Raw genomic sequence first — 13,221 nt, forward strand, 5'->3', positions numbered from 1 at the left:
AATATGCATTGTAACCTGTGTCCTGCCTGAGTCTGAAACAGGTGATCTGCTCTCCACATCTAGTCATCACTACACTTACATAGACATAAAAAGTTTGTCTGAACTGGGGTCTCCACATCCCTATGGGACCTAAACAGGAAATATAAATAGGAGGGGCTGACCTGGTGTAAGCGATTAGGGCTGGCGCGGACTGTGGCAAGCCGGAAAACACACGTAACAGGGTCAACAGTGTCTGAGTTTTAACTGATTGCTGTCGTGTGGGCATGTGAATCCAGCTTTGCCAGAGACCTTGATTTTTCAACAGACACCAGCAACCGGGATTTTCTATAAGTCTCTGAATATTTATGTTGATATCTAACTGAAAAAAATTAATGACACTGCGTGTGACAGATAAAACATGAATGTTGGATTTAGTCTCTCAGCAGCCAATTTGATGGCTCTGGTCTCAAAAGGGAAGGAGTAAACGGTGCTGGGATTGTGCGAGGTGAGTTTCAAGGCTGTTTAAGGCAGAGGATTCTTAGTTAATTCTCTCTAGAGCAGTTGTGCTTAAGTTTCTCGTTCTATGATCCACTTCTGGAGCAGATGACAGTGAGGCCATCTAACATATTGCCATTTGTGATGCACGAAATAGAATATTTGGCCTTTACCAGAAGTAAAAAGATCTACTATTTTCAACTACTTTCTTAGAGGTTTTATTTTCAGATTTGGATGGCAACCCATTGCCGACAGTGTCCTTGGGACAGGAGGGATGGTGGGTTGAGCTGGGCATGAGGACTTGAGCCTAACGGTGGGAACTGAGTGGCAGACAATAGCAGAGGCAGAGACTTCCTGGGTTCCTGGGACCGTACTAACGTCCAGGGCAGCTTAAAGATCCAAATGGGGAAATGAGCAGAGACGAGCCAAGATATTCATCGTGGCAGTCTGAAACCAAGAGAACGCGAGCCAGAATGAAGCTGGGAGTGATGCTTGGAGTGAGAGGTCACAGGTCAGTGCGTCCCAAGGCTTGCTTTCTTTCTTTTTTTCCGTTAAATAGAGCAGTGGGCTCTATTTGAGAAAAGAACAGTTACGCGAATCTTGAGGGATCAGAGTTCTCACCTAAAATATCCTTTTATCACTTCTATGTACACAATATTTAAATATGTCGTCTAAGTCCTATCTTCTCTCCTGGCTCTCATGTGCTGATAATAGCCATGCGGACTTATGGAGCAGAAAGATGAACTCAGCTAAAGTCTCCTAATTTAGGGCTGGGCCTTTGGAACGGCTGCTGAGGGTGAATACACAATGATTTTCCCGAACTCGCCTCTGCATCTGGAGGCAGCTCAGTTCAGTTGCACGGCTGCTGCTGTTGGCTAGGGGAGGGAGGGAGGCCAGAGGGTGGAATGTGTTAGTGGTTACCCATCCTGGCTGAACGTCAGTCACAACTTTGATACAAATACAGATCAGCCAGGATAGGCTGATAATGCTGCAGTGACAAACAGGCCCTGAATCTCAGGGACCTTAACACAACAAAACGTATTTCTCACTCAGAATCTACCTCCAACAAGGTTAGTGGGGAGTGAGCAATGTGTGTGTGTGTGTCTCTGCTCTCTGTGGTCCCTCGGGGACTCAGGCAGATGGATCTGCATCTTCATGTGCTTCAGAGATGACTCCATCAGGAGAAGGGATTGGGCAAAACCACTCACTGGCTTTTAAGGGTCTGCCTGAAAATGACACGTCACTTCTCTTCGCATTTCAATGACTAAAACAAGTCTCATAGTCAAGTCTAACTTCAAAAGAGGCAGGAAAGTGCAATCCTACCACAAATTTACAGACTTTAGAAACAGAATATACGTGAACAGTCCTAATAATTACCACCACCCTCACGATTCTGACTCATTATGGCTTCTGCAAATCAGTCTGCTCATCTAGGTTTGGAACCCCCCTGCCTGTCTGGCTGATCTTTGGAGGATTTGCCCAGCTGATGTTCAGGTCCTTTCCCTGGCTTCTTGGTATGGCATCATAAGTGGTGAGTAGGATGTATTCAGCAGACGTCCAGCGCAATGAGCCACTTTCAGTAACAGCTCACCCACTCTTCAAGAGGGAACAAATTGCAAAGTAACTGTATTTTTTATTTCTATCAACAACAAAATACTTCCATAATTTCACATCCCATTGCTTTTAGGAACACATATATTACAAATAAAGGAACTCCACAAACTTTAAAGATTAGTATTTATCAACACTTTTGTACACATACACAAATATTTTAATATAATGGTATCTGAAACGTTATTCATATAATTTTAGCACTGTCATAAGTATGAACTAAAAAGATTCTTTTGAATTTGGTAAAAACCATATATTTTACAATCTTCTATTTACATTTGAAATATGCTTAAATGTTACAAAAACATTCACTTTGACCTTTAAAATATGTGTACTTGGACTGGGTACTGAACATATTGTAACCGACAGCAAACTTATGGTTTGCTTCTGTGCTCCACATTCAGTGGAATTTCATGGCAAATATTCAGCTTGGCTTGATCAATGCCACTCAAAGAAAAAAAACAACATAAGAAATGTGCAAATCTGGAGGCTGGCAAAATTCGCAAGCTAGCGAGGTAAAAAAAAAATATTAACACCATAAAAACTTCGAATAAATTAAATCTATCTTTCTCTTCCCCGAGATTAGCTGCAAATTCAGAAAGTTCTCTTAGAGGTGGACCTGACTTGGCAGACTTTCCCTCAAACGTCTGTGCTAGTTGACACGGAGACTGTGGGCACAGCTGGAGTCACTTTGCTAATTATTCGAGTGCAGGTTCGTTCCACTCCGCGCCTTGATGGGTCGTCCCTGCACATAATCTTAGGACAAAACGCAACACAACACAACAAAACGGTAAGAGAGAGGTTCATGTCATTATCTCCAAACACAAAATTAAAACCCAGAACAGTGATTTTTCTAATTCCCCATGGGACATCTGCAAATTTTGAAAATGCACTTATCAAAGTAGACCTGAAGAATTAAAAATTTTTTTTTTTTCCAGGGGAAGATTTGCCCTATGCTAACATCTGTGCCAATCTTCCTCCTTTTATCCACCTCCCCACCCACTGCAAAGCCCCAGTATATAGTTGTGTAAGTACTTCTAGTTCTTCTCTGTGAGCTGCCAACACAGCAAGGCTGCTCACAGAGTGCTGTGGTTCCATGTTCAGAAACGAACCTGGGCCGCTGAAGTGGAGTACACCAAACTTTAACCACTAGGCCAATTTTTTTCCAAGCCCATGTAGCCATTTTGGCAAGATTTAAAGTAGCTTCACAATACTCTTCAACTACCAGATATAGCTGTGGAAATGCTTAAAAAAATCTTATGAATGCATCTAATTCCAGAATTTTATTTTATAAAGTTCATAATTCATAAACTAGTATAAAACATATATTTATAAAAAATATAAAAGTTTATAATTTATCTTCTTAAAATCGACCAACAAAGGAAACATCTGAAACCTCACTTAAATGTTTGCATTAATGGAAACATAAGAAAAAAAAGTGTACCTTGACCTGATTTTACTTTTGAAAATGACGTTAATATGCCTAAATAATACTTTCCCGTCAGATCTGTTCAAATAACGATACGTAAACACAGAAACCCCAGGCACCTCTAAAATGGATCTCTCTACAGAAGAGACTTCGTAAATATTTTACATTTCTAGTTATGAAGGTTTTCCCACTAACTTCACAAATTGCTAGGCTTCAGCGCTCCCCTGTTCCAAGATAGAATTGCCACTTCTGTGCCTGCAGAGCATGCAGCGTCCAAGTACCTCACACTACGAATTAATTATCCTTATGATCAGTGTCACAAGTGCTGCTTAAATAATTCGGCAAATAATGTGTCTAAAGAGTATCTGCCTCAAAGAGGGAAAAGCCGTTGCATCGCACCTGCCTGGCACCGTAGCATAGTGGACCTGCTCCTTTCTCTGTGTTTTATATTTGAAATCCATTACCACCATTGATTTCACTACGCCATTATCCTTCTAAATGTTTAAAGAGACTCCAAATGAGCATTTATATTTCTGTTTCATCCAGATACTTGTATGAATTACTTTCGTCTCCAGCACAGAAGGCTTTGATGATTTTTGGCTATTTATAAAATAGTGTGGTATTCTGGCTGCCTCTAAAGGTAATTATTGCCTGCTTGTCACTTTAGCAACTTAAACTGCTTCATCTCAGCATCTCCATCTTACACACTAGCATCCATTTGATCTTGTTCTATCTCTTTTCTTATACTGAAGGTTCTTTCATTAAATAGGTGGCTTCAGAATACCCTTTTAACTAGGAATTTTCTGGGCACTCTTGGAGTGAATTGCATAATTAATTTTTTTTTTAAAGATTGGCATCTAACAACTGTTGCCAATCTTCTTTTTTTTTTTAATTTTATTTTTTATTGCTTTTTCTCCTCAAATCCCCCCAGTACATAGTTGTATATTTTAGTTGTGGGTCCTTCTAGCTGTGGCATGTGGGACGCCGCCTCAGCATGGCCTGACGAAGAGTGCCATGTCTGCGCCCAGGATCTGAACCAGCAAAACCCTGGGCCGCCAAAGCTGAGCGAGCGAAATTAACCACTCAGCCACTGGGCTGGCCCCTGCATAATTAATTTTATTTCTATTGTCCTATTTCTATGTCTATCTATCCATTCTAACTCTATTTTTACTTTTTAGAAGTTCAATGGTATAATTTCCCTTTTCACCGTAATTACACACGTACCTATTTCCAGAATATGTGCATGAGTAGATAGGTATGTGAAGGGATTCCTACGTTACGGATTATAGTTCATTCATTTATTATAGAATTATGCTAAAATTTGACTACCTTTCTCTCCACAGAGTTCAAACCCAAATATTATGGTCAGATGTCTTTTCATAAAAAAAATTGAGAAGCAAGAAAAACTTTTTTGTTATAAATCTGAGTTGAGATAAATACCCAATTTCTTAGTCCCACGGACTTTACAGGACCGTATCCTTTGCTAGCTGTTCCTGATTTCAGGAAATTGCTCATTACAACCAACCCGAAACACTTATCAAAGGTTGTCCTGAACATAGCTTATCTTGCTGTAGATAATTTATAAGTTTGCTATGGAAAGTCCATACTTATGATTGATAAGTATCAATTAAATAGTTCGTCCTCTAGAATCTCCCCTACAGAATTAGAAGCTTATGTGTTGTCCTTATTTTAATCTAAGGGAGAAATGTGGAATGGCCACATAGTAGAGTAAATCATTTTTAAGGAAAACTTTTCACGAAGATATCACGTACGCTATGGTCACTGTCCAATATAAAGACCTATGTGACAAATACCCATAGAAGCTCAGGACCAGCAGAAAGTTGATCTCTCCTGCCAACAGTTCTACTTGTTTTACTGAGTAACAAGACCTGTGCAATACATCATTTTCTTTGCGTCAGTCTCCAGGAAGCACAGAGTCAAATTTTGCTTTTCTGAGCAAAGGTTTTCTGGAAAAGAAATTATTTTTCCTCTCCCCTTAATCACCTGGTCGCTGTCTTTGTGTTTTTGTTTTAGCACTTTGGGATACAGTGAATCTTTGGTTTGGTTACAAATGAGCACAAATATATTTTAGAAGTTGGTAATGAATGAATTTTCTTTTTAAAAGCTAAGGTGTTAACTTCAGCTTTACTCAGTAGGCTTTTTTTTTTTTTTATATGGGCGCACCTTGAAATGGAAATCAAGTTGTTCTAATTAAATAAACATTTAGAGAACACTAGTCACGATGGAGGTGTCTGGGGAAAATGAACAGCTAGGAAGAGATAGGTGGAGCAAAAGGCCACAAAGGGAGAGTAGACATAAGGAAAGAAAAACATACCACTTTTGCTTACAGTACTGAGGGAAATACTAGACACAGAGGAACAGAAGCTGTATAAACACGGACCTCGACAGAGCTGCCAGGAAAAAAAGAGAAACGCATTTTTGCCCGAAGTTTCAAGGTCAGAGGCAATTTACAGTTGGAAATAAGCATTTCTTCACCACCTTTTCCAACTTTCAGATGCACTGTTTGTTCCTTTTGTTTCACTCTCAGATTTATGATTTCCCCACGCTATCAAGGCATCTCTCCTGAGTATTTGGTTCCCACGACCCTTTAATAATCTCAAACCAAGACTTCCTCCACTAGGAAACCTATTGAGGGAGATTAATTCTCTCCAACATAAGTCAATTAAGCATTTCCTTCTCTAGCCGCTAGGGAGAGTTTAAGATGTGGGTAGAAGGGGATGAAAAAGAAGAAACAAAACACATATGGGAAAGGCAATTAGAATAAAGGATTCGTAGCACACACTTCACGTTTTATGAATAGTGTTGATAGCGCTAGGCCATTTAAGGAAAGGAAAGGGAACTAATATTTAATGAGTGGAACTATGCATGAGGCACTATTGGGAGATTAGTTCAAATGCTCTCCCTCAATTATTCTGTGAAGAACACATCTAACTCCTGGAGGGGACCACAGTGATGAGAGGTCCAGGTAGAGTGTGAGGGTTGATGGATGCTGGGAAGTATGCCAAAAAGCAGCACTTGGCTTTCAACCACTTGATTCTCAGCACCCCAATACTGTGACCAGTGAATGTCCACATTTTGTGCATTGCCTTACAGAACATGCTGAGTACACATCAAAAATCATAGATGACTTGCTTGTGGGGTGGGGGATTGAGTTTTATCCTAATTCTGCACATCTTCAAGACTGCAGGCAGTCTTGACCATAAAAGGGCATGACCCCAGTCCTAGTGTTCTTCCTGAGTACGATGCAGAGAGCCCTAGTAGCAGAAGTGTGGAACTCCACATCACAGCATGGCAGTTGTGAGGTCCTAAAGCACGGGTGACTGGAGTGGCAGAAAACCTTAGTGGGAATGCCACCCAATGTTCCTTGGTGACTAACAGTACCCATCTGTTCTAGAAAACCAACAGCTCATAGGATAGCGATCAACATTTCTGAAAACTGTGGAAAGCATATGAGTTCTCATCATCTTTTTCTACATATTTTTTTCCAAGCTGATCTCTTCTTTGAGGAAAGGGGTGTTGTGCATGGGGGAGAGAACAACTCAGCAGTGTGGTGTTCATGGGAGGTACAGTGATTTCAGCAGCAAGAAGAGAGACTCTTTCTGGTCCTTCTGGCATTGGGGATAAAACAGATACTTCCTATGACCCAAGCGCATGGGCCACCCCACGGAAGGCCTTACCTGCTCGTTCATGATTGTGGAGAGTTCACCAAGCATGTCCTTGTAATGGGACCTCAGTTCTTCCTGGTACTCCAGCTGGTCCTCCTTGATGAGGCGCTCATTCACATCAAGGGCCTGCCCACAGGCATCTGCAAATTGCCTTTAGTGACAGAAATAAAGAATTAACCACCAGCCAATCAAAATCAGGCTGCTGATATACTCTACCACCTGCAAGAGGGTTGGTCAGGTGTCTTCCTGGGGAAATTCATGACTCCTTGTCTGAAAGAGCCTGAGAAAGAACATCCCAAAAAAGAAAAGTTACCTGAAGATTTCCTTCAAAAGCTTTACTTGGTTGTCAGGGTATTTCTTTGCATTGGTTTCTTCAAGAAAAGCTCGTGCGTAGGCCATTGGTCCAGCATTAACCTATCGAGGAGAAGAGAATTGGCTGAAGGTTCCTCCTCCATGGAGCCTTCTCCACAGCTGGAAGGAGTAGCAACTGTGGGCACCAACGTGTGGCACCCCAATCCTCCCACATTGCCTTGTAGACTACTAATTTGTTATCTGTCTTATGTGCTGTCTCTCAACTAGTCATTAAGCTGCTAAAGGATGAATCAGGCTACACTTCACTACCATCCTTCCCAAACTTCAGTCACTTACTTGCTCACCATTTCACACTTCTGCCATATCCACATACTGCTCTGTTATTTTCTTAATATCTTTGAAAACTAGACTCACTTTTATTTACTTATAAAATAAATTTAAGTTTAAAAGCTGTGAAATCAAATATTTAATGTGCTGGGGTTTTTTTCTATTAACTTTAAAATAAACACATAACTATTAATAAGAGACATTCCATGGTGGTAGTGGTGTCTGCACCGCCATGGAAGTCACTCTTCTACTGTATTCCCATTGACAGTCTGGCTTAGATTCTGGCCCAAGGAGGCATTTATCAGATTTGCTGAATGAATGCACAATGCCAGATACTGTTCAAGCTCCCACATATGAGTAAGCTCACACTAGTGAAGGAGTCCCTATTCCTTAGTGCTTATAGTCTTTAAATGTGGCTGTGGGGCTTGGAAGGACTAAGGTGAAAGAAGAAGGAAGCTAATACTGGATTTGAGCCGTCTTCAGATGACCATGATTACCAGGTATTGCCAGTGTGGTAGAATGTGTAAACAGTACTGGAAGCTCTCCTCTGCTTCTCCACATCCAATCTCCACTTTCCTCTGCTCAGCTCTGTGCTGAGGGAAGCTGCCCCACCTGGAGTATAACAATGGTTCTCTTGCCTTCTGGCTCTTTAAAATGTATTATTATTTTTTTAGAGTCAGCATGGAGGACACAAACACGGGGTGGGTAGGGAAGAGGAGAGCCAGGTCATGATCAGGATCAACATTCCTGATTTTTCCTTGGGCTCCAATAGAGCTCTGCGTGGCATTGTTATTGGCAAGCCTTTATTTAAAATTTTAATACTTTGTTCATTATGAACTTTTGGCACTATTTTTGATTTTTAAAAATATTGCATTAAAATATTATTTTATCTTGATTACTTAGTTGTTTTGGTGCCCCCTTAAATTTTGTGCCCCAGGTGAGTGCCTCACTTTCCCCACCCTATCTTAGCCCCAATAGGATATTTGGCCCCAGGGCTTCCTTCTCGCAGTCCTTTAAGCAGAGGCCATGCCTGTCTGTCTATCATCACCTGGCTCTCCCAGCCCTCTGTCTGCTTCCACTAACCCTTCTCTCTCTTGAGTCTTCAAGTCTAGGGAGGGTCACAGCCCTTTAGTGTTGCTAGTTCTTGTGCCTGCCTTTGTTAATTTTCCTAAATGCTGCTCACACTTTTTTAAGTGGTCTAATTTATTATATTTTCTTTAATCACCCACTGACAGAATGCCATCTGCTTTTTGTTAGGACCAAAAGTCAGATAAATATTGAAGGACATTTTATGAATTAATGAACATTTCTCAAAAATTTGTTTATAAGTGATGTCTGCAACACGGTGGAGTGAGCTGTTCCCTTTATCTCTCCCTCTTTGAACTAAAACTAAATGGACATTCATTGACCAATGGAGGATACCCACACAGCACAAGAGGACACCTGAGAGACCAATTTAGCTATATATCTGAAGGTGGATGGACTAGTTCCCCGGGAAGTGGTAGAGAAATGTGAGCATCCCCCATCCTTCCCCAGTGGCCCTGTGCACATGCTTGAACGCTTTCCTGGCCAATGCGAGTACCCATAGTACCGCTGTGGCCACAAAAGTGGGAATGTGCCTTGGTGCAACTGTGAGAAGAGGCAGTGGCAGCTTTGGGCCTGCAAATGAATGCTTTTCTGGCTGGTGGGAGACCCCATCCTCCTGCTGTGGTCCCAATGAGTGGCCCAGGCTTGGACCCCATGAAGAAGCCCTGCCCACAAACCACAGGGCCTGGCATGACCATAAGAAGAGGTGGTGGCATATATTTGTGCACATGCAAATGCTTTCCTGGTTGGCATGAATGCCCATAGTAGCACTGCAGTCCCACAAGTGGAAATGTGCCTCGGTGTGGCAGCAGCCCTGAGTCTGCGTGCGAATGCTTTCCTGGCTAGTGGGGGCACCCATTGGACCCACAAAACTTCCAGCAGATGGGATGGAATCAGATACACAGCTCCTGCTTCCTCCCAGCGATAGCAGGTGAAATCTGCAACCTGATACTACCACAAACGCACTGGCAAAAGATTAATCTTTAAACACTATGAGAAACTACAGCAACAATTCAGAACAGAAGGAAAAAAAAATGACAAATCTCCAGAAACCAACCCTGAAGTCACAGAAATTTATAATCTAAATGAGAGAGAATTCAAAATAGCTGTCATAAAGAGACTCAAAGAGTTACAAGAAAACTCAGAAAGACAGTTAATGAACTCAGGAATAAAATTAATGAGAAGAAGGAATACTTCATTGTAGAGATTGAAACTATATGAAAAAAGCAGAAATTCTGGAAATGAAGAACACAATTAATGAGATAAAAAATAATCTAGAATCCTTAAAAAATATAGCTGACTTTATGGAGTAAAGAATTAGTGATTTAGAGAATATAAATATAGAAATGCTTCAGATGGAGGAGGGAAGAGAACTAAGATTTTAAAAAAATGAAGGAATTCTTCAAGAAACATCAAACCCAATTAGGAAAAGCAACACAAGGATTATAGGTATTCCAGATGGAGAAGAGAGGGAGAAGTGAACAGAGAGCTTGTTTGAAGCAATAATAGCTGAGAACTTCCCAAACCTGGGGAAGGAACTGGACTTGCAAATACATGAAACCAATAGAACTCCTAATTACATCAATGCTAAAAGACCTTCTCTGAGGTATATAATAGTAAAACTGCCAAACTTCAATGACAAAGAAAAAATATTAGGAGCAGCAAGGCAGAAGAAAATAACCTACAAAGGAACTCCTGTCAGGCTTTCAGCTGATTTCTCAGCAGAATCTTTCAGGCTAAGAGAGAATGGAATGATGTATTCAAAATACTGAGAGACAAAAACTTTCAGCCAAGAGTACGCTATCCAGTGAAACTCTCTTTCAGATACGATAGAGGAATAAAAACTTTGCCAGATAAACAAAAGTTGAGAGAGTTCATCACCTCTAGCCCTCCCATACAAGACATTATTAAGGATGTTCCCATACCTGAAACAAAAAGGCAAAGGTCAACAAACCTTTGAGCAAGGGGATAAATAGAAAAAAATCAGAAAACTACAGCTCTCTTTCAGAACAGGGTAACAAATAATTAATTATAACTTAAAATATAAAGGAAAGAAAGCATCAAAAGTAACTATAAACACTTCAAATTAGTGACAAATTCACAACACAAAACAGAATAATTTGTGACAATAACTCAGAAGGGGACAAGGAAAGGGATGGAGCCTGCTTGGGCTAATGGAGATAAGAGGCTATCAGAAAATGGACTATCTGGGGCTGGCCCGGTGGTGCAGTTGTTAAGTGCACACGTTCCACTTCTCAGCGGCTCGGGGTTTGCTGGTTCAGATCCTGGGTGCGGATATGGCACCGCTTGACAAGCCATGCTGTGGTAGGCGTCCCACATATAAAGTAGAGGAAGATGGGCATGGATGTTAGCTCAGGGCCAGTCTTCCTCAGCAAAAAGAGGAGGATTGGTGGCAGTTAGCTCAGGGCTAATCTTCCTCAAAAAAAAAAAGAAAGAAAATGGACTATCTCATCTTTGAGACCTTCCAAACCTCAGGGTAACCACTAAATAAAAAGTCAGAGCAGAGCCAGAATTCATTAAAAAAAAGAGAAAACTGAGAAAACCTCCAAAGAAAACCGCTAAAATGAAACGGCAGTCAGAAGTACAAAGGAAGAGAAACAATGGAACATAATGGAAACATAGAACAATGAGAAAACAAGAGATAAAATGGCAATATTGTGTCCTCATACAACAATAATCACTTTAAATGTAAATGGATTGAATTCTCCAATCAAAAGACACAGAGTAGCTGGATGGATTAGAAAATAAGACCCAAGAGTATGCTGCCTCCACGCAACACATCGTAGCTCTAAAGTCAAACATAGGCTCAGAGTTAAGGGATGGAAGATGATACTCCAAGCAAATGGCAAGCAAAATACAGCAGGTATAGTCATACTTATGTCAGACAAAGCAGACTTCAAGATAAAAAAGATAATGAGAGACAAACAGGGGCAGTATATAATGATAAAACGTACTTTCCTCCAAGAGGACATAACACTTACAAATATATATGCACCTAACACAAGAGCACCAAAGTACACAAAGCAACTATTAACAGACCTAAAGGGAGAAATTAACAGCAACACAAAAATAGTAGGAGACCTCAACACCCCACTTACATCAATGGATAGATCATCAAGGCAGAAGGTCAACAAGGAAATAGTGGATTTAAATGAAATACTTATCAGATGAACTTAATAGATATAAATAGAGCATTCCATCCAAAAACAGCAGAATACACATTCTTCTCAAGTGCACATGAAACATTCTCAAAGACAGACCATATGTTGGGAAACAAGACAAGCCTCAATAAATTTAAGAAGATTGAAATCATATGAAGCGTCTTCTCCAACCACAATGTTATGAGACTAGAACCCAACTACAAGAAAAAAGCTAAGAAAGTCACAAATATGTGGAGACTAAACAACAAAGTACTGAACAACCATTGGGTCAATAGAGAAATCAAAGGAGAAATTTAAAAATACCCGGAGACAAACAAGAATGAAAATTCAACATACCAACTCTTGTGTGATGCAGCAAAAGCAGTTCTAAGGTGGAAATTCATAGCAATACAGGCTCGCTTCAACAAACAAGAAAAATACCAAATAAGTAATCTTAAGCAACACCTAACAGAACTAGAAAAAGAAGAATAAATGAAGCCCAAAGTCATCAGAAGGAGAGAAATAATAAAAATGAGAGCAGAAACAAATGAAATAGAGACTAAAAAAACAGTAGAGGGGTAGCCCCAGTGGCCAAGTGGTTAAGTTCAGCATGCTCCAATTCAGCAGCCTGACTTTGGTTCCTGGACATGGACCTACACTGCTCTGTTAGCAACCATGCTGTGCTGGTGACCCACATTATGAAAAAAAAATAGATGAAGATTGGCATGTATGTTAACTCAGGGCAAATCTTACTCAACAAAAACAAACAAACAAACAAACAAAAAACCAGTAGAAAGAATCAATGAAACTAAGAGCTGGTTCTCTGAAATTGACAAACTTTTAGCCAGACTCACTGAGAAAAAAGGAGAGAAGTCTCAAATAAATAAAATTAGGAATGAAAGAGGAGAAATTACAACGGATACCACAGAAACACAAAGGATTATATGAGAATACTACAAAAAATGATATGCCCACAAATTGGGTAACCTAGAAGAAATGGATAAATTCTCAGACTCATACAACCTACAAAAACTGAATCAAGAAGAAATAGAGAATGTGAATAGACCTATCACAAGTAAAGAGATTGAAACAGTAATCAAAAACCTCCAAGAAAACAAAAGTCCAGGACCAGATG

At 40.4% G+C, this 13,221-nt stretch overlaps 1 protein-coding gene across 24 annotated transcripts in view; it reads right to left on the reverse strand.

Moving 5' to 3' along the window:
• Nucleotides 1–2,087: 2,087 nt before the first annotated feature.
• The window catches only part of DOCK10 (dedicator of cytokinesis 10), a 264,121-nt gene continuing 252,987 nt past the window's right edge, over nt 2,088–13,221 (reverse strand). For 13 of the 24 annotated variants that reach the window (XM_070270521.1, XM_070270523.1, XM_070270516.1 and 10 more), the window contains 4 exons: nt 7,514–7,614; nt 7,213–7,351; nt 5,850–5,925; nt 2,088–2,841 (listed from right to left, as the gene is read on the reverse strand). In XM_070270521.1, coding sequence (XP_070126622.1) covers nt 2,780–2,841; nt 5,850–5,925; nt 7,213–7,351; nt 7,514–7,614 — 378 coding nt within the window. In that variant the 3' untranslated portion in view covers nt 2,088–2,779. The remainder of the gene's footprint in view (nt 2,842–5,849; nt 5,926–7,212; nt 7,352–7,513; nt 7,615–13,221) is intronic. The other 11 variants (XM_070270519.1, XM_070270525.1, XM_070270522.1 and 8 more) reach the window with 1 other exon arrangement.

The sequence above is a fragment of the Equus caballus genome, chromosome 6 (assembly GCF_041296265.1).
Source record: "Equus caballus isolate H_3958 breed thoroughbred chromosome 6, TB-T2T, whole genome shotgun sequence".
Lineage (NCBI taxonomy): Eukaryota > Metazoa > Chordata > Mammalia > Perissodactyla > Equidae > Equus > Equus caballus.